At 44.6% G+C, this 26031-nt stretch overlaps 2 protein-coding genes across 11 annotated transcripts in view; one reads left to right on the plus strand and one right to left on the minus strand.

Moving 5' to 3' along the window:
* The first annotated feature begins 279 nt into the window (after positions 1 to 279).
* On the plus strand, positions 280 to 2491 carry GNRH1 (gonadotropin releasing hormone 1). Its single transcript, XM_030314456.1, has 2 exons — positions 280 to 447; positions 2363 to 2491. The coding sequence occupies exons 1-2, from the start codon at positions 307 to 309 to the stop codon at positions 2489 to 2491; spliced, it is 270 nt and encodes an 89-aa protein (XP_030170316.1). The 5' UTR covers positions 280 to 306.
* A 5849-nt stretch (positions 2492 to 8340) lies between these two features.
* The window catches only part of DOCK5 (dedicator of cytokinesis 5), a 221998-nt gene continuing 204307 nt past the window's right edge, over positions 8341 to 26031 (minus strand). For all 10 annotated transcript variants that reach the window (XM_030312351.1, XM_032592834.1, XM_032592835.1 and 7 more), the window contains 6 exons: positions 25722 to 25859; positions 23383 to 23549; positions 14934 to 15102; positions 14150 to 14288; positions 13076 to 13179; positions 8341 to 12494 (listed from right to left, as the gene is read on the minus strand). In XM_030312351.1, coding sequence (XP_030168211.1) covers positions 12390 to 12494; positions 13076 to 13179; positions 14150 to 14288; positions 14934 to 15102; positions 23383 to 23549; positions 25722 to 25859 — 822 coding nt within the window. In that variant the 3' untranslated portion in view covers positions 8341 to 12389. The remainder of the gene's footprint in view (positions 12495 to 13075; positions 13180 to 14149; positions 14289 to 14933; positions 15103 to 23382; positions 23550 to 25721; positions 25860 to 26031) is intronic.

Here is a 26031-nt window from a genome sequence, read left to right on the forward strand (position 1 = left end):
GGAATCAGGGGGTTTGGATAACCAAATAAATACTAAAAATAAAAAGAGACTAGCTTTGTACTGAAAAGTGCGGAGCATGTAAGTTCAAAGTCCTGCCTTTATCGCAGGTGGCTAGGAAATCCTGAAGGCAAGCAAGGCGGGGGGCGGGGGGGGGGGGGGGGGGGGGGTGTGTTTGTCAGTGTCCTTGGGTGAAAACGACAGTTTGTATCAAAAGATACAAACATCAGACTGCTCACCAAAGAGGTCTTTACTTCTTGCTCAACCCAGTCTTGGGGCTCCTCTGACTGTTGCGTCGTGTTCCTCAGAATGGAGGCGATTCCAAAACTTGTCGCCGGGTTTCTTCTGCTGACCTTATGCGTGGTTGGCTGCTCCAGCCAACACTGGTCCTACGGCCTGCGCCCTGGGGGGAAGAGAAGTACTGAGAATCTGATTGATGCTTTCCAAGAGGTAAGTCGCTTTCATCTTCAAAACTGAGACGTGTGCCCCCACAGGGCTAGCCTGGGCTCCACCTGCCCTAGGCGCCCCCGGGGAGATGAGGCACTGCAAACCGCCAGGCCCATTCCCGCTCGCAGTTCAGACAGGGACCAAGGAAACAGAGAGGGGGAACAACTCCAAGAGAACACGGCAACACCTGTGAAGGAGCGTGCCGTGTTCAGAGTGTCCAGAATGGCCAAAGGAATTCAAAACAATGCGACGGGTCCAAGGTCTCTAGAGCAAGGATTCCTTGGGATTTGGAAAGAAAATCTTAGAACCTCTGCTTTTTTTAAAATGTCATCTTTAAAAAAATAAATAAAACAAAATGTCATCTTTTAAAAGTATACGAGGTCAGTGGTACGTTTAAAAAAAATTTTTTTTTAATGTTTATTTATTTTTGAGACAGAGAGAGACAGAGCATGAACAGGGGGAGGGTCAGAGAGAGAGGGAGACCCAGAATCGGAAGCAGGCTCCAGGCTCTGAGTTGTCAGCACAGAGCCCGACGCGGGGGCTCGAACCCTTGAACCGTGAGATCGTGACCTGAGCCGAAGTCGGACGCTAAAGCAACTGAGCCACCCGGGCGCCCCAGTGGTACATCTTTGTAACTTGCAAATCAGTATCCTCACCAAGCGTGCGCGCCCTATCATTTCTTTTTACTGAAATGGGCATTTAAGCAAAGAACTTGGAGGCTGCTGGATAGAGGAGAGCGGTTAGCAAGCTCGGGGACACAAAATATATACTGGAGAATATGTTGGATTTGATTTCATGTAAATTAGATGTCAGTATTAGTACCAGCACTAACATAGGGCACTTGGTTTTTTATCTATGAAATGAGACTTCCTGGGGTCATGGTCACATAAGAGAGGCCTTAGATGTTAGTTGACTAAGCCCCAAAATGAAAGTGGGCTAATAAAAGAAAGTCGCTATTATTTCTTTTATTTTTATTTCTTTTTTTAATGTGTAGAAGACACAGACATTTTATTTATTTATTTTCTTAATGTTGTATTTATTTTTGAGATAGAGAGACAGAGCACAAGTGGGGGAGGGGCAGAGAGAGAGGGAGACACAGAATCCGAAGCGGGCTCCAGGCTCCGAGCGGTCAGTACAGAGCCTGATGGGGGCTCCAAATCACAGGCCATGAGATCAGGACCTGAGCCGAAGTCGGACGCTTAACCAACTGAGCCACCCAGGTGCCCCTCTATTTTTGTCTTTTAAGTTTATGTATGTATTTTGAGGGGGGTGGGGAGAGAAAGAGAGAATGGGGGAAGGGCAGAGAGAGAGAGAGAGAGAGAGAGAGAGAAAGAGAATCCCAAGCAGGCTCCACACTGTCAGCATGGAGCCCAAGGTGGGGCTCAGACTCAGAAGCCTCAACATCATGACTGGAGCTGAAATCAAGAGCAAGATGCCTAACCAGTGCCAGTTAAACCACGCAGGTGCCCCAGAAATTGTTTCTTAAATTAATGGGAAACAGGCCTAAGGGATGAGCAATTCGGGGCTGGGACACTTACGCCAGTGCAGTCTGAAGTCTCCTCTCCACAGACTGTATGTGAAGTAAATCTTATTTAACTGTGACATATTTAGTTAAAACTAGAAACTAAAAATCACCCTATTCACATCTCGAAGCTCCTAGACTTTTTGTATACCATCCCCTCAGGAGGTTCGAAGTACTTCATTCTCATCATCTCTCAGGAGAAAATATCCTCTCCTCATTACCGCCATTACCTCCAGAACCACCCCCCCAACCCATCCATTCAAATGCCTGATGGAGGATCTATCTTCTTAGATAATCCCCTTGGCCTCACTTTCCACGCACAATCTTTGGTAGAAGTGGGAAACACCATTCCACTTCTTTATCTCCATCAGCAAGAATCTCCTTCTTTTTCCTCAGATAGCCAAAGAGGTTGATCAACCCGCAGAACGTCCGCGCTTCGAATGCACCATCCATCAGCCCCGTTCTCCCCTCAAGGACCTTCGAGGAGTTCTGGTGAGTTACAGTGGTGATGACATGGGGCCTTAGAGGTGAGCGACTCCTTGGTACCGCCTCTCAGGCTGTCCACACAGGACAACCAGCTCTCAGCCTCCATAGGGCCTACCTTCCTGACTGCGTGAATGCCTCCCGGGGTAGGGTCTCACCATTTTGTGACGCCATCTTTCAGTACCAACGGCTAGAACCTTTTTTTTCCCCCTTACACTGAAATCTCTCTGTAACCTTGATCTCATCTTGGTTCTGGCCTTTGGGACGACTGACAAATTTCTTCCCACTGTTATATGTCGGTTCTTCAAGTACTATTCATCAGCCCCCCTTCCCCAGACTATTCTAATCTAGGCCAATCCACACCTCTCCACCAGATTCCTTAATTCTTCACCAATGTTCTTGGTATGACATAGTTTTGCTCTGGAAAAATGAGGAAATCAAAAGTGGTGCTCTAGTTGATTTTTTTCCCCTTTGGAATAAAAAAAATTCCAAACTAGTAAATTTATAATTCAGAACCACATATTTGATTTCCAATTGGTTTTGTGTGTGTGTGTGTGTGTGTGTGTGTGTGTGTGTGTTTTAGTTTCGAGAGCAAGCAAGCAAGAGCAAGCATGAGTCCAGGAGGGGGCAGAGGGAGAAAGAGAGTGAAAATCTTAAGCAGCCTCCACAGTGAGCACAGAGCCTGACTCAGGGCTCGATCCCAGACCCTGGAATCATGACCCGAGCCGAAATCAAGAGTCGAACGCTCAACTGACTGAATCACCCCGGCACCCTTGATTTCTAGTTTTCTGACTGGATTATAACCACCTCTACATTCCCACCAAAAATGGGAATCTACTAACTTAATGTAGGTTTTTCATAACCAAACACAAGTATACAGAGAACTGAATATAGAAATTGAACCTTGAACTCACTGTTGGTGATCTCTGAGCTCCACAGTCCGCGTATCTGCAGCACTTAGGGGCATTCCAAGTAGTTACCAGTTATGCCCAGGAGCAGGGAAAGCCTGAATAAATCATATATGAAGATAAGCTATAGTTTTCTTTTTCTCCATTGACCTCAACTTCCACACCCACAGTTCAAAGAAAAAAAATGCAGACAGACATCTTTATTTGCTTTTTCTTTCTACTCCGACCTACCACACAAAATAGTAAGCAGTGATATTTCCCAAGCACGACGTTAGAAGGAATTGAGACAAAAGCTAGGTTAATAACAAACAGAGATCAGATCTTTCTTTCATCTCTTTCACATCCTATCCTTCAACTATTAATGTAGATTTTAGGTTTATTAAAAAACTTAAAAACACACGATCTGTTATCTCTCTAGTGCACAAAAATAAATGGGTCTCAGGGCGCCAGGGTGGCTCAGTCAGTTAAGCGTCCAACTTTGGCTCAGGTCATGATCTCACAGTTTGTGGGTTCAAGCCCCCCGTCGGGCTCCGTGCTGACAGCCCAGAGCCTGGAGCCTGCTTCGGATTCTGTGTCTCCCTCTCTCTCTGACCCTCCTTGGCTCACACTCTGTCTCCGTCTCTCTCTCTCTCTCTCTGAAAAATAAACATTAAAAAATTTTTTAATTTTTTTTTTATTTAAAAAAAATTTTTTTTCAACGTTTTTATTTTTTGGGGTGACAGAGAGAGACAAAGCATGAACAGGGGAGGGGCAGAGAGAGAGGGAGACACAGAATCGGAAACAGGCTCCAGGCTCTGAGCCATCAGCCCAGAGCCTGACGCGGGGCTCGAACTCCCGGACCGCGAGATCGTGACCTGGCTGAAGTCGGACGCTTAACTGACTGTGCCACCCAGGCACCCCCAAAAAAAATTTTTTTTTTTAAATAAACGGGTCTCTTCTTTGTATATCGGTATTTTAGAAATTAAAATGTCAAAAGCATAATGGAATTCAGCTAGTAAAATCAACCTTGGTATATTGGTTGCTCACATATTTTTCAGGAAAGTCTGACTGAAGAGGAAACTGGGCAGAAGAAGATTTAAACCCACTGAGTCAAAAGGATTGTCAACACAAGTATAATTCTGACATTGCAATTTGTGACCCGTTTAACGTCTATCAATTGTGTGAATTTCAGATACGCTTATGCTAAATTTGCATATTTCACCAGGAAGTGCTGTGTTATGAATAAAGTGGCATAAATGTTACGTCTAGTGCGGAACTCTGGTGGGGGAGGGACCCTGTAGGCCCATAAAGGGGAGAACTCTGAGTCTGGGGCAGAGGAGACACGAAGTAACACCAAGTCGACATTATTGTTGACTAAAGAAAGCCCATGGCTCTCCTCTGCCACCACCCTGCCCCAAGAGCAGTCACCTATGGGTCCGGGCCCCCACATCCGACTCAGCAACAATCTTCTCTGGTATTGTAGCTTTATTTTTGACCATACTCTGTGGAAGTGAGGCCCCAACCAAGGCTTCCTCCCACGTGGAAAGCAGCTCCCTTCCCCGGCTGTCTCCAATCCCTTTGAAAGTCAAGTGGAACTGGAGAGAGGCTTAGAGAGAAAGGAGGCCCTGCTGGGCTCCCAGTCCTGGGCTCCTTCTGGCTGCACATGGCCTCCATGTGTTCACCACAGCGAGTGGTGCAGGCCCAGGCTTGGGACCCAGGCTTAAAAATAATCGAGTTCATCTGCCGTTATCTTTTGGGGATCGCTCGTAAGAAATGCTACGGAGTATAGCATCTTCCCTCGAAAGGGAGGAAACCAGGGTTTGAGGGATTCACTCAGTTCTGTCGGGGTTGCACGGGCAGGGCTCCCGTATTGCACCACGATGAGCAGCTGATGGTATTGGACTTGAGAGCTAGCCCCTCTTTTGTTAATTGGTTATTTTGTTAATTGGAGCTGAAACAGGATCCTGGGGCTCATGTATCTACTTAGTTTACTGGGGACCAGTTTTCCAGGGGCCCCAGACACTGATACCAGTTCTCAATTATCCTCGTAACTTCCAAGTGATTATGAGACCATTTGAAAACCTTAAATTTCCGATAAACCGCCTGGTGGCACAGCAGCAAACTGTGCCCACATTCACACGGCCACGATCAAGGTCCTTTCCTTCTTTCAATCAAGGTGCCTTTCCCCTCCTCTCCCTGCCCCCCCCCCCACCTCAAAAAAGGGCCTGTGTTAAGGAATTTGAACTGGAGTCAGAAGCAATCCATGGTGGAAAAAACCCTCCCTTCTTTTAAAAAAAATTTTTTTTTAATGCTTATTTACTTTAGAGAGAGAGCACGAGCAGGGGAGAGGCAGAGAGAGAGGGAGACACAGAATCTGAAACAGGCTCCAGGCTCTGAGCTGTCAGCACAGAGCCTGACATGAGGCTCGAACTCACTGCGAGATCACGACCTGAGCCGAAGTCAGAGGCTCAACCGACTGAGCCACCCAGGGACCCCGAAAACCCTCCCTTTTTGATACAGATCTGCCCAATGTCAGATTGCCCAAATATCTCCATGTGAGGAATCTCTAAATCTGGATCAGAGAACCTCCTTCCTCCCACTTTAATAAAATTAGGCAGAGATGTGGGTCCACAACCTAGATTACCGCACAAAAGTCAAAACTGCATCATTTGACTCACCGATACATACAAGGCAGGATGAGAAGCTTCCGTCTGCCAGTCACTCGGTGACCGGCACACAGTCATTTTTTTTCATCGCTATTTTTGTTACATTATTATTTTTGTTAACAGTAAAATCATTATTTTTGTTAATAAAAGCAATACCATTTGCAATCTTTAGTTAACACTCTGGAAAAAAAACAAAACAAAACAGGGCAACGCGGTCACTTTGGGGGAGGGGGAGGGGCAGCCGGAAGGAGAAAGAGAATCTTAAGCAGGCTCTGCCCTGTCAGCTGGGAGCCTGGAAATCACGAGCCAGGCGAAATTAAGAGCCAGATACTTCACCCACTGTGCCACCCAGGCGCCCTGCCCCTTCGTTTTCACGTCCTGTTTGGAGTCTCGGCTTTTCTTTGCCAAGGCTTGTCTTTGGGCAATTTCTTTGCGGGCAGCTGTGGGCTTCCCTGAATGGGTTACGAAGATGCTCATGAGCTCGGTGGCTTGTGACTCCCCTGAACATGTTGGGTATTTGGTTCTCAAATGGCCCAATGCCTAGGGACGAGGAGAGCAAAGATGACCTCTTTATGAGCACTTTAAACATCTTCCTGGATCTGAACAACCCACGACCTCATCAATGCTGCTTCCAAAAGAAGCCTTCCCAAATGAAGAGTGGGGAACCATACCAAACGCTCTCTTTGATGAGAGAAGTTCTCAAATAGATAGGGCTTTAAGTGTTTAGCAAAAGGAGCGGCTTGAAGATTAGCCATTTTTGCCAAGGGTTTAGTCTTCCCGACAATAACTGGGAAAAAGCCAGCAATCACTGCATGAGACAAGAGCATTTATAATTTTTTAAAAGTGTTTATCTTCGAGAGAGAGAGACAGAGTGTGAGCAGGGGAGGGCCAGAGAGAAAGGGAGACACAGAATTCAAAGCAGGCTCCAGGCTCTGAGCTGTCAGCACAAAGCCAGACCTGGGGCTCGAACTCACAAACCGCAGTGGCCTCCATGAGCTCAAGTTGGATGCTCAACCACTGAGCCACCCAGGCACCCCTATAAATTTTGACAGTGGACAATGCTCTAAAGATTTTTTTGTTTGTTTTGAGAGAGAGAGGGCAAGCCTGGGAGCAGGGAGGGGCAGAGAGAGAGAGAGAATCCCAAACATTCTCCATGCTGTCAGCACAGAGTCTGCCGATGCAGGGGCTCGATCCCACGAACCACGCGATCATGACCTGCGCTGGAACGAAGAGTCAGACGTCTGACGGAGCCACCCAGGTGCTCTTAAAGTAATATTTCTCTCTGGAGACCCTACACCCAAAAAGATTTCCCAGGCTTGGTGATTCAGTCTCGGGGGGCCCAAACCATTTGCATATTGAACATGCCATGGCTGCTTACGTACACAGTAGAGCATTATTGCTCTAAAATGCACTAGATGGCAAATGGTTAAAAGTTCTGAGACATTTTCTTAAAAGAAAAAAAAAAATCTTAGGCATAAGCCCAGGACTTAAAACAGGGTGGCTATTCTAACTGAAGTGTGGTTGCCCCCCTCTCTCCAACGTGACCCACCACCAGCAGGGAGTCGAAGCAATGAACATCCATTTTGGACACCGATTTTTTTTCAAGTTGTTGTTTTCTCTACGTTAGTGGTGTTCAGCCTTGACCTAATGCTGGAATAACATGGGGGAGATTTTATTGATTTATTTTTTAAAGTTTAGTTATTTTGAGAGGGAGACAGAGCACAAGCAGGGGAGGAGGAAAGAGGGAGACAGAGAATCCCAAGCAGGTGCTGTGCCCTCAGCACAGAGCCCAGTGAGGGCCTCGAACTCACAAACCAGGAGCTTAACCTACTGAGCTCCCCAGGCGCCCCAGCAGGGGGAGATTTTAAAGGAATATGGTGCCTGGGTCATACTCCCCTCTCTTGGAAATTGATTTAATTGCTCTGCGGTACAGCCTCTTCTTAGGTGATACTAACGTTCAATCCAGTTTCAGAATTGGGTCCTATCCTTCCCAAGTAAGATATTAGCTATTCCTTTTACCTCCCTTCAACTCTGCAAGCCAATGAATGAAGAAACAGAACCCATCTTATAAACGAATTGTTGTCAGAAGCCATCAGCTCCAATGGCAAAGGGATGGATGGAGGGGCGAGAACCAAATGGTCTGCAGTTTTTATTGCTTCCAGGCAAAGACGACTCCATGACCCCACAGCACGAGTCTAAACAGGACTCCTAACGAAAGGCGCCCGGAGGGACTGGGTGTGATGTGTCGCGAAGCGCAAAGGAGGTGTCGATAAAGAAAAGCCCAGGAATGATTTTGTTTCTTTAACATGAAGGCAATAACAAACTAAACACAATAAACTTCAAAATACATTTCCGTTTTTAATTTAAAAAATAAATAACAGCAAATCTGAACAAAATTTTGCTACTTCAACGCACATCTCCCTAACGGGCCATGTTTGAAAACCAACTAGTTTATAAAATCCTGGCAACAGAGCCTTTGACAAAGCTTGCATGAACAACTCACAAAACTGGACTAATTAATAGAGGAGTTTAGGCAGCATGTGTGGGAGACCGGCTTTGGCTGGACTGTAAGAATCAGCCTGAAATCATCAACTTAAAAGGAAAACTATCTTTTTCCTTTTGTGGATTAAAACTGGTGGTTCCACTCTCAACCCACCCCAAGAGGAACTTACCTTTTCCAACCAATTTTAAAATCCCACTTGGTCAATGGTGCACGGACCTAAAAGCTGTTGTACAGAAACGTCGTTTCCTTTAGGTTTTCTCTCTTTCTCGTTCACTTAGAATCAAAGAAAGCTAGAGCCGAAAGGATTCTAAAAATCACGCAGCCTCAAATAAGTATCTTTGTTTTACATGAAGAAATTGGGGCCCAGGAACTGACTACAAATAGACTTATCAAAAGATACATGGTCTTTTCTGTCCTGTTTTGTGTTGATGGGGGGGGCAGTTTCCCTGATTTTTTCATTATATCCGAGAAGCGAGAGGAAGGAAGGGACAAATGTCAAAGGCCTTCCAGATGCCTTTTGCAGGACAGCACGGACACGAGGGGACACTCTGGGGTGCTGGATGTGGTCTGGGTCTGGATCTGAGAGGTGGCGACACGGTATACACCTATTTAAAGTTTCGTCCATCTGTACCCCTGAGATCTGTGCATGTGACCATACGTACGTTAAGTCATGTCTCAATTTTAAAGGAAGAAATCACCCCATAATCTGGGTGCCGGGGGAAGGGGAAGGTTCCCGAAGCTTGGAAAACGTTAACAAAGGTAGACTGCTACCTCGGATCCTGCTTTATCTCATTTGTCTCAGGGATGTGCGGGGTGGTGGCATTTTTCATGGGTCTCCCTGATGGGAAAAAATGACACCAATTCTGGAATCCAGGTGTGAAGGCGGAGGAGGGAGGGGCCCGTGACCCAGCAGCCTTATTTAAGGTTTCGCTTTCCTCTAATCCCACCGTCTTGCCAACCCCACGGTACGACACAGGCTGTATACCAGGCTGTCCCCATTGAACACAGCGAATTGCCACTGCCCGAGGGTTTCGTATGGCGTCGGGCATTCAGTGAAAGATTAATAAATGTTGAATAATAGTTTTCAATTCTTGAAAGAGAAAAACAAACTCAAAGGAAGACAAGTCACCGGAACCGAGAGAAAAGAAGGGATTGAAAAAACCCCCATAAACTAATATCCACAAAGGTTGTGACGGTTGGGGGGGAGGGGGGCTACTTCCAATGTCGTTCAATACTGCAGGGTTCTTATCAAGGAAAATAAAGGCCAGCTCTTCCACCTTTTATTCCCAGCCCCTCATCTCTCCTATATGTAAGGTAATCGTACGGCATTTCTTTTGTAGGACAGACATTATTTATGATCTTTTGTCCGACGTGACTTTTTCTGACCCAATGGTTTCCCAAAGGAGATAAAACTTCCAATGTTCCTGTAATCTGTGATTCACTTCATTACCTAGAATCCTTTCTATTCAGGCAGCAGAGACCCAGTGTTTCCATTAATGTGGAAGGGGAATCATATGGAAAGACAGACTGTATTGAAAAAGGGCACTGGGTGTGTTGGATTTCCCCAGCCTCTCAATCAAAAACCACACCGCAGAACTCGCTTGCGCTACTCTGAAGGGACCTGCTTGAGGCTTGGTATGTTTTTGTGACCCAGTTTACATCTTTCTCTTTTTAAAGGCAGCTTGAAAAATACGGTGAGTGAGGCCTACAGGTCCCCGCTAGCCAGTCTGCGAGGCAACGTCTCAGAAGCTGCTCTGGGCTCCACAGAAGCCCAGTATAACCTTTCCATTCCTTCTCTTTGTTCTCCTGCGTTCCTTCCACTAATACCCTTCCCGGTTCTTATTACCGCTTCTTCTTGAGTCATAAATAATTACTCCAAAAGGTGCCATCTTTGCAAAAGGGGCCGTATGCGCACAGCTAGTTGGCACTCACGTTCCCAATTACGTTGGGGGAAAAAAAAATATACGTGCTGTTCGCTGGTGGCGAATTCCAGATCTTACTCGGGGCCAGGAGAGACAAGAAAGGGCCATGTCGCACCTACTGCGTCACAGGGTCGACCTCACGGGAACCTCACCTGTGTGGTGTTATCCCTGTTTCGACAGATAAAAGAAATGAAGGCTCAGAGGATTTCAATCTGAGGGAGTCTCCAAGTTATTGGACGACATAGTTGGGATCGTCTGAAATGAGACGGTTTCCTTCCAAAGCCCAGGTTCTATTTGACCCCGTATAGGCTCTCCTGAGTAGGGGGGAAGCACGACCTTTTCCTCACCTCTTTTAAATGCGCACTTATACTAACTGCCTGAGTGACGCTGGCCACGTCGCAGAAGGTTTATACGTTCCTGACTCTGTGAAGAATTAGTATGTCTCTCCTCAGAGGGGCGGCGTGAAAACAGGCCCACAAAGGGGCAGGCAAGCAAATCCCGGAGGTGAAATCTCTCTCTCCTCTCTCTACCGCGGTGGGGAAGGGGAGGGGGCCTGGTTGTGGGAGGGGTCTGGTGAGTTTCCCTATAGGCCGACCTCGGGGATCCACCACAAGTTTTCCACTTTGTCATCAGCACCCAAGTAGGATAGAAACATCTGGGACATTTCCACCGTTGTTCCAACTAGGGATAGCTATCATCATGGAGTTTGGCAGGGCCGTCTTCTCGATCCAGGCGCTATCTGGGGAGAGAGCCTCAATTAGCAAGCTGGGGTATTAGTGAGCATGTGTAGTCAGACTTTCTGTGTTGAGCCTCAATTTCCTTTTTGACAACACGAGGGGGTTGTCTGTATGACCTTGAAGGCCCTTCTAGCTCAAAACGCCTGTAGCCTTGTGTGGTTGTTGATGTGTGTGTATGGAATGTTTGACCATCGAAATCACCCCATTTTCTTCTTTGGAAAGGAGCACTGACATTAGTACCATAGACATGTAATCGAATTAATTCCACAATCACGAGGAATAAATAATCAAAGGGAGATATTGCACTGTATTCTCCAGGGTAAAATCAGGTTGCAGAGAGGGGCTGCTGAGCCATCCAAATGGGATCTGGAAGGGAAGCTGTTGAACCTGGGGCTTCTAAGGCCCTTCTGTCCCGTGATTTGAGCTCAAAGGAGATAACAGGACAAGAAACTGTGCAAACGAAAGAGCTTCAAGTGAGTCTGTAGCGGGAAGGAGTTACTGCCTTGTGCTGAGGGCCGTTAGTCGGGAGCATGAGGGCCTCCTGGGAGGGGGTGGGGGCAGCTTTCCCGTGCCACACTTGGCGGGGACGGGGGGTTGGTGGTTCAGGAGCTCAGACCTCACAGTGGAGTCCATGTTTTTTCAACAACGGTAACTATCCACACTTGAAGGTAGCCAATCTTCATTACAAAGACATTCTTTTCCTCAAAGGAGACACAGCAGACATCAGAAAGATAGGATTATTTCGGCTACTGAAGTACTTGAGGTGGGTCTCTTCCAATGTCACTCGGGACACGATGTGCCCACGTGAGAAAACGAAGTCTCAAGCATAGTTTTTCAGAAGCGACGCAAGAAATCCTTCCAAAGAGTAGGTTCCTGGGGTGCTCCGCCATCACCACAGAAGAACTTATCCAGGTTTCTGTAGGCCTCAGTGGCTCTGTATTGGAGGCTGAGTTTAATAGTGGTGAGGGAGATCTCTCTTTTGAGAGACACACAGGACACGGCCAATTTTAGAATTCCACGTGGAATGGAGGAGAGGCGGCGTGGCCTTAGGCTTCTATCAAAGAGAAGCCTTTCGAAGACCAACCAGTTCGGAGCTGGTGAACCTGACCCCGGATCAGGAAAGGTGGTCAGCAAGGGGCCCCAGGGAGTGAGGACAGTTTCACCTCTCAGGCATCAGGTGTTCAAGGTGTTCAGGAGTTCCAGAGAGAGAGAGGGGACAAGATCCTTATTGGGATCCAGGCTCAGAAGACAGCAAGCCAGATTTCCGAGTTTTTGGAGGTGGTGGGGGTGGGGCTTTGGCTTCTCTTCTGATGGGCAGTGGGGGAGCAATCTGAGGGAACAGACACAACAAGAACCAAATGAGTCTTCCCTTTTTTCCTAACCTGCCTTCTCCGCCACATTTCTGACATTGTGCTTTAGCTTCTAACTGATCTGAGTTTGTCTACACAGGCAAGAAGGGAAAGAAGACTGATTTATCCTCCCTTGTCCTCTCTGAGTTATCAGATATTCACCAAAATGTTATGTCCCCAACACTAGGGCTCTTGGCACATCTACGGTAGGTGCCCAATAAATATTTGTTGAATGAACAAAGGAAACTCATCAGAGGTCATTCCGTTCACTCAGAAGGAGTACACACTTCAAATGTGAGCCAGAACTCACGTCTTAGGTCACTCGCCTGTGCCCACAGTGACGTACAGAGAAAACCTCTACCTTCAGTCTGATGAAAAAGTCTACTTGGATTTCATTACTTCCCACTGCAAACTCCCCTGTTTTTATGGTTTCAGGAATGAACCAAGAGTTGATGAGAGTGACACATCTCTGGGAAACCTGCCCAGTAAAAAGCTTGGAAAAGCGACCCTGCATTCCCACGAGTGGTGTTCTCTGACCCCAGGGCCGGCCGGTGTTCCCTACCTCTGTGGAGTTCCTCTGGCCGCTCTCATAGGGCTTGCTTTTGGGGGGAGGGGGAGGCGGGACACCAGTAGTCATCAGCCCATCTGTCTGCAAAGATGGCGAGCCTAGAAATGATACAAGTCGATGAAGGCAGAGAGAAGAATTCATCAAGGCATCTTATAGAACCTCTGCTTGCCATTTTACCACCTCAACCTGGTCAATTGAATTGCTAAGATCATAGGCTATGGTTTCTGTGGCCAGAATGGAAAAGATCTCTTGCCCCATACATGACAAATGTAGCGCCGTTTACTCGCCAGAAGGCTTCACATGAAGTTCTGAAGTAAAAATCCCATTTTTTGTTCAGGGTTTTTACTATTACGCTGGAGATAAAGACATTTTCTAGAACTTATGGTGTTACTCTATTCTCTGCTATTTCCCAAGGGCTTAGGAAAAAATGTCACAAAGTAAGTGGTCGATAAGTATTGGTTAAATTGAACTGAACTTAGTTTTATCATTTGAACGGTGCAATATCCATTTCCTCCAGGAAACCTTAACCTAATTATCTCTAACTCTTGATTGACTATTACGTCCCATGTGGCACGATGATTTACTCCTCCATTCTTTTTACCAAGGATGCCTTGTCATTCTTCTCAGGCACTGTTATTGCTGATTCCCCAGGCCTGACTGTAAATGGTATATAGAACAGGTCTATTTCTTGTCCTTTTTGGGGATCCTTTCCTATACAAAGTACAGGGATATCGACCCAATAGTTTGTAAGTTACTTGCTTCCTGTCTGGTCCCCATCTGACTCTATCTCATTTACACCTTCACAATCGGAAAAGGAGTAGTGAGACCCTCTGGGTCACTATACAGAGAAGGTTAACGAGTCCCAACAACCCGAACACTCCTTCTCAAACTCTTGATTGTCCTACAGCACCCACCACGGAATGAATCAACTTTATAATAATCTCATATACAGAACAGTGACTGTTCTGGCTAAAAATCGCCCAGATCCATAAACATACTCTATTTCCTACTAAAACAGATATAAAGGATGCGGCTACATCTCTCTATCTGTCTCTATATAAAACTTACTTAGGGTCCTGGTAGCTTTAGGAGTGAGTGGAGGCGGGCTCAAGGGTGTTGACTGAGGAGGCGAAGAACCATGAAATGGCGTCAGCCGATTGTCCGACAACTGGAGACTCTTTGGCCTTTGTGCTTTTCTGGCTGGGCTCTAGTCGGGGTGGGGGAGGGGACACAGCAAAGCATTCTCATGGTGAAAAAGGCTGAGCTCATCAACGCTCTGAACAATCTTGCCTGTGGTGACCGTGGCAAAGACAAGCACAGGGAATCACTGAATCATGCTTTATTTTCTGGCCAGCCACGAGCCTGATTGTGACCACAGTTGGATTATGTTATTTAGGTTGGAAATGAGCCATCTTGATTCTCAGGGAAGGCTGGTCTTGCCTTCCTTGATGTGGCTCATGAAGAAAAAAAAAAGCACCTTTTTTTTTTTTTCTTTTTTTTTTAAAGTTAAGAGAAGAGAAAGGACTGTGTTTGGACCAACTCATGGAACATGGTGGTGAGAACCACAACTCCAAGCATCAACCCACATGTTTACATTGTGGGTACAAGGTCTTGCACCACTGATTTAGACGCTCAGATTCTCCATAGGTGCTTTTCCTCACCCAGTCTAAGATCTGACGTTGCCACAGGCTGCTGGGTCCTGAGGAGGCACGGCCGGGCTCCCCCCTGGTGACTCCCAGCTGTGGCGTGAACGGCGATGTGCCCGGCTACGGGGGAAAGCACTAGCAAACCTCTGCTGCTGGTTTGCGTGCCCCACCCCCCGTTTTTGTTCGCTCATTCATTTGTTTTTTACCATCAGATCAGGTTCCGATGCTTTCTCTGCAATGACCTGGGACTTGCTCAGGCTCCAGTCTTTTCTCTTGAACTTGCTGATCCGGTTCTCCGTGTCCTCTTTGAGGGGGAGATCTTCAACTCTGGCACCTGACGAAGCTCTGCGCTCCAAGAGTGGCTCCAGGATTGACCTATCGGCCGAGCACAGGGGCAAAACCACAAAACACTGACCACCCGACAGTCAAAATGTGCTCCAGAAAGACCAGGGGTTATGCCTCCTCAATCTAACCTTGACCTGTGACTTCCTTCTCGGGCTCCAAATGTGCATTTCGAATTGCCAGTTAAACATCTCAAGGTATACGTGTACAGAAATGAAACCGTCACAGTACAGGAGGAAAACATCTCTGAATATTCATCTTATCCCAGGAAGAGAAAGTCTTATTATATTTACAAGCAAAGACAGAATTCATGCAGTAAAAGATGAGTAAGCAGCCTTCTGCAGTGGATAATAGCACATGCCCCAGGGACAGCCAGCTGTGCTGAAATCCTACCGATACGTACTTCTTGAGTGATCTTGGGCAGATAATCTTTCCATGCCTCAGTTTCCTTATCTGTTAAACAGGGACATTAACAGTACCTACCTCACGAGGCTACTACAAAATGCTTAGAATAAGTGCCTAGTATATATGTGTACTCCTGAAATGGTTTTATTACAGTGACAGATTTTTCAAGAACCATACTGACAACTAATTCATTCAAGAATCCCGATTGAATGCTACGGAGAGAGAGCAAGAGTTTGAGGAGAAACGGGAGAGTCTCACAATATTTCCCCATACGGTACTTTTTTTTTTTTTAATTTTTTTTTTCAACGTTATATTTATTTTTGGGACAGAGACGACAGTGCATGAATGGGGGAGGGGCAGAGAGAGAGAGGGAGACACAGAATCGGAAATCAGGCTCCAGGCTCCGAGCCTACAGCCAGAGCCTGACGCGGGGCTCGAACCCACAGACCGCGAGATCGTGACCTGAGCTGAAGTCGGACGCTTAACCGACTGCGCCACCCAGGCGCCCCAAGACGTTACTTATAACTACAGAGGGGAAAAAAAATAGTAACCGTACCCGAAAAGAAAATGGTCAAACCTTCATCACGTACACAGGTCAATTAACATCACCAATGGGGGACAAATGGACATACTGTCTTCTGGATATGATACCTAAAAAGGAACAACATCACACACCAAAACGTATAACCCGAACCCTAAGCACAAGGGAAAATAAGACAAACCCAATCTCCCAAATGAAGGGAAATCCTATAAAATAACTGGCCCGTCCGTAATCTTCAAAAGTGTCAACGGTGTGAAAGCCAAGATAAGGAGGGGCTAATCTGCTTCAGATTAAAGAAGAAAAAATTCAACATGGGATCCTTATTGGATCCTGTAACAGATGTTACTAAGTATAAAAGACATTGGAGGGACCACTGACAGAACAGGAATATGGGTTAGAGCTTAAAGTATTGTATCGATGAGAGATTTCCTGAATGTATGGGCTGGACTTCTGGAAGACGATATGATTGTTCTTAAAACAGCACGTATGCAACCTACTCTCCCACGGTGTAGTAGGGGTTGGGGGGAGACAGGGACAGAGGGAATGACTATGGGATAATGTAAAAACAAGCAGGGTTAAAAAAGATATTTTACCTTTTATGATGGGTATTGCTTCTGGCTTCTGAATGGGTATTTAGTAAGCCTTGGTTTGATTAAAAATTGATAGATTTTGCTCCATAAGATAGAAAGTTTGGAGGGATGAACAGGCAGAGCACAGAGGATTTTTAGGGCAGTGACATCATTGTGTCTGATATTACGATGGTGAACGCATGTTATCACACATGATACATCTGTCCAAACCCACAGAACTACAACACCAAGAGGGAACTCTAAGGTAAACTATGGACTTGGGATGATTGTGATGTGTCAGTGTGCATTCCTCAGTGGTAACAAATATACCACTCTGGTGGGGGATGCTGATGATATTGGGGGCTGGGCCAGTGTGGGAGGACACTTTACTGGGAAATCTCTGCTTTCTTCTTAATCTTGCTGTGAATTTACAACGGCTCTAGGGGGCGCCTGGGTGGCTCAGTTGGTTGAGTCCCACTCTTGATTTCAGCTCAGGTCATGATCTCATGATCCTGGGATGGAGCCCTGCATTAGGCTCTGTGCTAAGTGTGGAGCCTGCTTTAAGATTCTCTCTCTCTCTCTCTCTCTCTCTCTCTCTCCCTGACTTCCTCCCTCCCCCTCCCCCACTTATGTACTCTCACTCTAAAAAATAAAATAAATCATAAAAAAAAAAAGCTCCAAAAAAAATAAAGTCCATAAAACACACACACACAAAAGCTGTGGTATGAAATAAGACAACACAGAAACAGCTACGAGCTATTAGTATTAAAAAAAATAATAATGGGGATGCCTGAGTGGCTCAGTCGGTTAAGCGTCCGACTTCAGCTCAGGTCACGATCTCACAGTCTGTGAGTTCGAGCCCCGCGTCGGGCTCTGTGCTGACAGCTCAGAGCCTGGAGCCTGCTTCGGATTCTGTGTCTCCCTCTCTCTCTGCCCCTTCCCCGCTCATGCTCTGTCTCTCTCTGTCTCAAAAAATAAATAAATAAAAAATAAATTAATTAATAAAAATAAAATAATTAAAAAAAATAATAAAGGCTTTCATTTGGCAGAAAAGCATCATCAGTCAACTAAAACTATTTGCTGGACATATTTTAGATGCCAAATATCTTTAATATATAAGAAACTTTTATAAACCAAAAAGAAAAATAGGAGTTCAATTTTTTAAACTTTTCATATTTTTTTTTATTGTTTATTTTTATCATTGAGAGAGAAAGACCCAGAGTGTGAGTGGGGGAAGGGCAGAGAGAGAGGGAGATGCAGAAGTCGAAGCAGGCTCCAGGCTCTGAGTTGTCAGCACAGAGCCTGACGCGGGGCTCAAACTCACAAGCTGTGAGATCATGACCTGAGCCGAAGTCGGACGCTCAACTGACCGAGCCACCAGGCGCCCCAATTTTAAAAATTTTCAGAGGATATAAATAGGTATTTCATGAAAACAGAAACCCAAATAATTTAAAAAAGTTAGTGTCACTAGCTTATATATATAAATATTAAGACAAGGTATTTGGAGGGGGCAAAGACTTTTTCACATTACAGAAAATTTCAAACATAAAAAAGAGAAGAGAATATATAATAAATTCCCATGTATATATCACTCAGTGCCAATAATGATAACTCATGGCCAGTCTAGATTCTTACGCCCACCTGAGTCACATTCTGAGCCCCTCACTGGATCATTTGGAAACGATTCTTAGATGGCATATCATTCCATCTGTAAGTATTTTAGTATATACCTCAGTCAGGCAAGGACTTACTGCATAACATAAGTACACTCCCATCATCAGTGCTACAAAATGAAATAATTCCTTAATTTCATCAAGTATCCATTGTTTACATTTCTCATAAATTTTTGGAAGTGGTTTGCTTGAATCAAGATCCCCAACAGGATTCACTCTGTGTTTGGTTGATATGCTTCTTAAATCATTTAAAAATTTTTAATAAGAATTTTATTTATTTTTTTTTTTAGAGAGAGAGAGTGTGCAAAGGGGGGCAGAGGGCAGAGAGAGAAAGAGAGAGAGAGAGGGAGGAGAGAGAAGAGAGAGAGAGGAGAGAGACTGAGAGACCGAAGAGGAAGGATGAAATGGAGAGAGAGAGGAGGAGGGAGGAGAGAGGAGGAGAGGGAGAGAGACAGAGAGAGAATGAATCCCAAGCAGGCCAACATGGGGCTCAATCCCATGACCCTGGGATCATGACCTGAGTCGAAATCAAGAGTCGGAAGCTCAACTAAGTCACCCAGGCGCCCCTCATTTAAAATTTTTGATATCTGTAGTCCACCTTTCTGCAAAGTATGTTTGCCTTGCTCTGTGAATGTAAAGGGTGAGAAAGTTCCAGGGAAGTCTGAGTAAGGAGTCACTGGGAAATGCCTGTTGACTGCAGTTTCTTTTTCTGATTTCAAATTATTCTCTCCTTTTCTATTATTATTATTTTTTTAAGACAGCATGCATGGGTTTGTAATTTTTTGGTATTGTTTCAACTGCTCATATATTTAAGGGGAAGCCACTCATTATTATTTATCTTGAATCTGTACTAAATAAATATCATAGAACTCAATTCCAAAAAATACTCTTACTGCTCATTTTGCTTTTAAAGATTTTATTTTATTTTTTTAAAGTAATCTCTACCCCCATGGGGCTCAAACTCATGACACCGAGATCAAGAGTTGTACACTCTTGGACTGAGCCAGCCAGGCACCCCAGGACTCTAATTATTCTTAAAACCGACTAAGCCAAGTCAAACAAAGAAACAAAATCACCTCAAACAGTAATTGGTCAGGGAGAAAGAAAACAACCACCCCAGATTCTATGGAATCAATTATGACTTCACCTGAGAGACTGACACTGAAGGCTGAGGGTCACTAGACCAACAGTCAAAGACGTGAGTTTTCACTAGGGCCTCATTAGGAACCACACTAAACCATAAAATAACTACTGTGGGGTCCCCCAGGGTCTGTGTTTTTTTTTTTGCTTATAATGGTTACTTCAGTGATTTTTCTGAAATATCAAAGATTAAATTTTTTCTAAACAATTTTGTTCTGGGGGCCCGACTCGGCTGGTGCTCTAAGCAGGTGGTCCGTAGTTGGCCTTCTGTGTAAATCTTCTAGCTTCCCCTTAACACGAGCTGGGTTTCCAAAAGTAATTCTCTTTCTGTGCCTAAGCCTCCCATATGCCAAACAGGATGGATACAGTCTACCTTCTTACCAACAAAGAACTGGCTCTTTATAGACATCACATCCAATAATCCCCATGAAAGTGTTCATGAATACTGTGACATAACATCGGTAATGGGGAGAGTCGGGGTCATTAGCTGAGGATCAGTTGGAGCTGCTTTAAAGACACATCCTAAATAAGTGTCAGACAACAGTACAGTGACTTCTTACTCACTGGGGAAATCTGGGCAAGATCAATAATCCACCTTAAAACTGGGTCATGGCAAGAAAAGGACCCTGCTCACCTGTTCTCTGTTTACTGCCCTAGGGTATCAGCAATCAGGGTGTCTTTGACTTTCAACAGCTGTTTCAAACCTTTTCTTTTTTGAATGAGACAGTTTATTTAAGAAAAGAATCTTACTGAACAGAACTTCTATGCTTTCCACGAAGTACTTAGTGTCTCTTTATGGCGTGAAAAAAAAAAAAACAAAAAAAAAACATAGAAGAGACAAAGTCAATGAATCAAGGATTACTTAATATTTAGTAATGCTAAGGATTAGCAATAGTGCAAATAACCTAGTACTCTATTGCGTCTGACATTACATATTGGTACTTGTTTGACATCAGAATTGTAATGAATTGCATCCTCTGACTAGGTAATGTATACTTCTAGAAATGCATCCTACACTTGATCTTAACCAAAAGGCCAAGAAGTGATAGGAGACTGTATCCTAAATAACCAGAAAGCTGTAAGGACACGTGTTTGGTACAATTCTTAATAATCGAAATGCACTTTATAAGCTAAATGTTTTCATATTAAATTTATGATGAACTTTGATGATTACCTGTTTAGAAATAACGATACAGCTTAAATATTCTATAGTGGGGGAGGATTCATTAGGGCACATTCATGGGATGCAATGGTTAATAGCCATCGAAGATGATAATAAAATAACACAGCAACATGGAAAATGCTTATAATAAAATAATAAAGGAGAAAAAGCAATTTACCAAATTGTATCTGTGCTTTAACTGCAACTATGTAACAATATCTGTCAGTGGAAAAGGAGGGATAGATAATTTAGGAAATATTAAACACGTGATTTCCAGGGAGGGGCCGTTTAGACAGGGTATTTTTGTGGTATCATTATTACAATACAGAATTACAAATTTAAGATGAAACGGTGAGTCAACTGGACTTATATTTAACTCTAAAATACATAATGTTAGGGGCGCCTGGGTGGCGCAGTCGGTTAAGCGTCCGACTTCAGCCAGGTCACGATCTCGCGGTCCAGGAGTTCGAGCCCCGCGTCAGGCTCTGGGCTGATGGCTCAGAGCCTGGAGCCTGTTTCCGATTCTGTGTCTCCCTCTCTCTGCCCCTCCCCCGTTCATACTCTGTCTCTCTCTGTCCCAAAAAAATAATAAATAAATAAATAAATAAATAAATAAAATAAAATATATAATGTTGTTAAAGACTCATCATGTACATTAAATTAAGCAGCACGTCACATAATGGTATGCACAATGCTTTTTCAATTGTATCAAATGTACATATGCTTTTCAAAATTTTATATAGGTAACCGTTAACGGTGGTTACTTCTGAGTGATGACATAATAAGTATTTTTCTTAAGTTCCTAGTACTTTGAAAAATTTCTACGTGTATATATACGAGTTATTAATTAGTAAAATCTTTTTAAATAGTATTTTTAAACAGAAAGAATGCAATTATAAATTCATCCCTTTAAAATATTTTAAATTTGAACGTATGGAAGGGCACTTCCATGATTTTGGCAAGAAAGGCTCAGTGTCAAAAGCCATCAATCCTCCCAAAGTTAGTCCAGAAATTTAACACGATCTCAGTAAAAATAGCCATGGGATTCTAGTCAAGTTAATCCAAAAGCGAGCATGAGTAAAACTAGCTAGATAGATTCTGAAAAGGACTATTCAAAAGTAAAAGCCTTTTAAATCTACAGTAATTAAAGCTACCTAGTACTAGTTCATAAACATATAGGGAGATCAAAGAAATGGGGGAAACGTCTACAAGTAGACTAAAGAACATCTAGGAATTTCATTTTTTAATTAGGTTGACATTTCAAATCAGTAGAGGAAAAAATGTTATAGGGAGAAAAGGGTCGCTGTATAGCCAAAAAAAGAGTTAACTTCATACCTCACACTTTATACTAGAATAAATTTCAAAGAATCACAGATTTAGTGGTGAATAGTGAAACTTAAAAAAAAATTTTTGTAGCCTGAGAATGGGGAAGGCCTTTGATTATGATATACAACCCAGAAGTCATAAAATCAAACATTAAGTTATTTGACTGCATAAAAAAATGTCAGCACAACTAAATGAGAAATTAGAAACAAAGTCAAAAGAGAAAGGAGAAATTGGAAGGTGTATTTCAACTCCCAGAACAAAGAAAACACAACAGAAAAGTGTACCCCAAATACTTGACCATAGTTCACAGAAAATAAAATACAGCTACTAAAAAATGAAAAACTCAGCTTCGTACAAAACAAGAGAAATAAAACCAAACCACACTCCTATACCAGGAAAATACTCTCCACTTATCAAACTGGCAAAAAATTAAAACGCCTGATAATACACAATCTGGAGGCCAGATGGGGGTGGCGGGGCGCCCTTATATGTTGCTGGGGGGCCTGCAAATTGGTCTATGTCTACGGAAGTCAGTTCAGGAATAATTTTGAAAACTGCAACTATAGATGTTCGACAAAGCAAGTTCACTTCTGGAATTTTTCTCACACGGATATACTTGTGTATTTACGAAATAAATTATTTTTAAGGTGAGTCACTGCCCCACTGCTGCGACAGTGAAAGACTGGGGTCAACTAAGCATCCATCAATAGACACCCGTGGAATGTATCCTGATGCAGACATACCACCGGATGCCTGCAGCTCAGAGAAAAGACGAGGCTCTTTACATTCTGAAACAGAAGGATTTTCGAGACACAGTAAGTGAAAAGAGCAAGGTAAAGAAAGAATTCTATGTTTCCATTGACTATAAGCAGAAAGTGCGGGGAAGAACATATATTTAGGTATTGCTCGTGTGTGTCGAAAGAGACTGGAAAGGCACCAGGGTCCTGCAGGCCAACACCACTTGCCTCAGGAGAGCGGTACTGGTGGGACAGGAGTTAAGGACTGATGGGTGATGCCTCCCGACACATCCCTCTAGTGCCTTGGAGTTCCGTACCATGTAATTATATTGCCGATTCATAACATAAATGTAAATTTTAAGATGACTTTTGAAAACGGATTCAGGTGGAAAGACACTCAAACAATGACTATAATATGAAAAAAAAATAATTCAGAATGGGATAGGGTGGCTGATAGGATGTGATAGGATTATAGGTGATGATTATCTTTTTTTCTTAACTATTATCATTATGTACATAATATGGAAAGTATGTAAATAATGATCTTCCTCATGAGGAAGGTGACGAGAATGGTATACAGGATTATAACCACATACTCCAGATTATTTCCCTCATGAGGATGATGCATCTACATTGACCAAGTCTCCCTTTGGTGACAAAAGGCAAAGGTTAGGGTTAGTAAGGAGATAATCCCCGCCCACCCCCCCCCCCCCCCCCCACCCCCGCCGCCTCCCCTGGCAATTAAAAATCAAACTCTTACCCATCAGATCCCGGTCTGGAAGGAGCATTATCAGATGAGTTAGAAGAGGTGGAAATCACAGAGGAAGTCACCGAGGTGATGGACAATCTCCGCAGCGTAGACGACATGATGTAGGGTAGTACAATGGATCCCGTGCGGCTTTGTTTCCGCTCAGTCAAGTTGGGTGGCTGAGGAACGCAGAACATCTCGTGGTTAGCAGACCTGGAATTCAGCCCATAGGAACTGGTGCAGCTCCCCATCTGTTTGTGACAAGTGCCATTTGTATTGGCTGGCACCCACTGCTGCCTCAGCTGTTAAATACTGCAAATAGTTATATTCTATTTTTTTTAAGTTTATTTATTGAGAGAGAGAGAGAGAGAGAGAGAGAGAGAGACAGGGGCTGGTGGGGGGGGGGGCGGAATGAGTCCTGAGCAGGGGAGGGGCAGAGAATGAGAGGGAGGGAGAGGATCCGAAGCAGGCTCCGTGCTGTCAGTGCAGAAGCAGGCACGGGGCTCGAACTCACAAAACATGAGATCATGACCTGTGCTGAAATCCAGAGTTGGATGCGTAACTGACGGAGCCACCGGGCACCGTGCAAATACTTATATTCTTAATTATGAGCACAATTAGGTTAAATCTACCTTGTTTCTAAGACTTAGAGAAGAATTCCCCATAATTTGTTGTCAGCCATGTGAGAAGAAAACCCGAGCTGTTCATTACCCCCCAAAAGAATAGCAAAACCCTTTGTCTGCTTCTCCAGTTCCTCCAGTTTATCTTCTTTCAGCCGCTAAAAAGGTAAAATACTGGCCTGATAGAAAGTTTCAGATGACACTGTAGACCTGATGCTTAAGATGTAAATGGTGAATCTTTCTTAAGTAAAGGAGCATCAATTTACTATCATTAAGAGAGGTCTTCAGTAGGGCTGATCGCCCCAATTGGCCACCATATCAAATTTACATGCCAATATTGGCCCGGATCTAATAAAAACGACTTAAATAGGTGTAAGTCACATCCTTCCCCTTGGAACTTACATAAAAGACAAATGTTCCTAGAAGAAAGCTCTTAAGTGGTGGTAGGCTAGGGAGTTAGGCACAACCGAACCCTTGGATGACTGAAAGCAATGATTACAAAGATGCTCAGGAGAAAAAGGTAGCGGCGGTGGAGGTGTGGGAATGGCAGACAGGACTACACGGAAAGAAATGCGGAGCTTTGATTCAAGGAAAGAGAATCGGAAAATCGGAGTTCAAGAGTAAGACAGTTAAAGAGAGCAAGGTGAACGAACTCTCATTAAAAAGCAGAAAAATGAAGCTGGATCCAGGCATTCAATCGATTGTTGCAGCGAAAAATTGGGTATTATTTCTTTTTTATTAAGTAATCTTTATGCCCAGTGTGGGGCTTGAACTCATGATCCCAAGACCAAGAGTCGCACGCTCTCCCGACTGAATCAGCCACGTGCCCCAGAGAGAAAAGCTTATTGAGCGCGCGCACCAATCCACCCAACTTCTCGGGCACAAAGACACTGTGGGGAGAGATGTGTCAGAGCTGTCAAAACAAATGACGAAATCACTATCTGCATTGCAAAATGAACTTCACGATTCTTTCTCCCCTTCAGAGGTGCGAAGAATGTCAACTTCTCGTCAAAATAAAAAAGGAACAAAGGCTAGGAAAAACACTAAGAATTGGGCTAAACGGGACAGTAAAAACCAGCATCTGGGACCAGCAATGCTCCCAAATGCTAGTAGAGGGGCCCGGACACTATGGTCCCAGACCAGCAGGATCAGCACCTACTGGGAGCACGTTAGAAACCCAAACCCTCGGGGTGCCTGGGTGGCTCGGTAGGTCAAGCGTCCGACTTCGGCGCAGGTCACGGTCTTGCGGTTTGTGAGTCTAGAGCCCCACGTCTGGCTCTCGGCTGACAGCTCAGAGCCCGGAGCCTGCTTCGGATTCTGTCCCTCCTCCTCTCTCTGCCCCTCCCCTGCTCATGCTCTATCTCTCTCTGTCTCTCAATAATAAATAAATGTTAAAAAAAAAAAATTAAAAAAAGAAAGAAAGAAATGCAAACCCTTGGGCACCCCACCCTAGACCTCCTGAACCAGAAGCTCTGGAGATGTGGCCCAGCAATTTGTGTTTTCGTAAGCCTTCCAGGTGGTTCGGACGGTCACTCAAGTCCGAGAACCCCCATCTAGTATGTCAACTGTGGAAGGTCACCAACAGCACATCACGTCTTCTCCAGGCCCGTCCCCCGTGTTTTCCTGCCACACCTCTGCTATTTGGACTCATCTGGCAACTGAAAACCTGATCAACATCATAACCGGTAAAAGAGGCCGAGAAAGTCAACGGGCTCCTTAGACAAAGCCTACCAGTGTTATAACGCCGTAGAGCTTTTCCACTTTCTCCTTGAGCTCCCGGAAACAAGACGACAACCGGTCATGCAGTGGCTTTAGCTGCTCTGTCAGCTTCTCCCCGTGGATGCGGATACCCTCCGTCAGCAGGGGCATCTGGGAAGAAGGGGCATGAAAGGAAGGAGACACGGTTTAGGAAAGGGGATTTTTTTCAGACTGGGAGGCTGGGGAGGGATGGGGGTGAAGGTGGACAGGTAAACTGGTAGACACAGCACGTATCGAATGAGAAAGCTACGTGTCAGTGCAGGGCTTGGGCACCGGCCACCCT

The sequence above is a fragment of the Lynx canadensis genome, chromosome B1, assembly GCF_007474595.2.
Source record: "Lynx canadensis isolate LIC74 chromosome B1, mLynCan4.pri.v2, whole genome shotgun sequence".
Lineage (NCBI taxonomy): Eukaryota > Metazoa > Chordata > Mammalia > Carnivora > Felidae > Lynx > Lynx canadensis.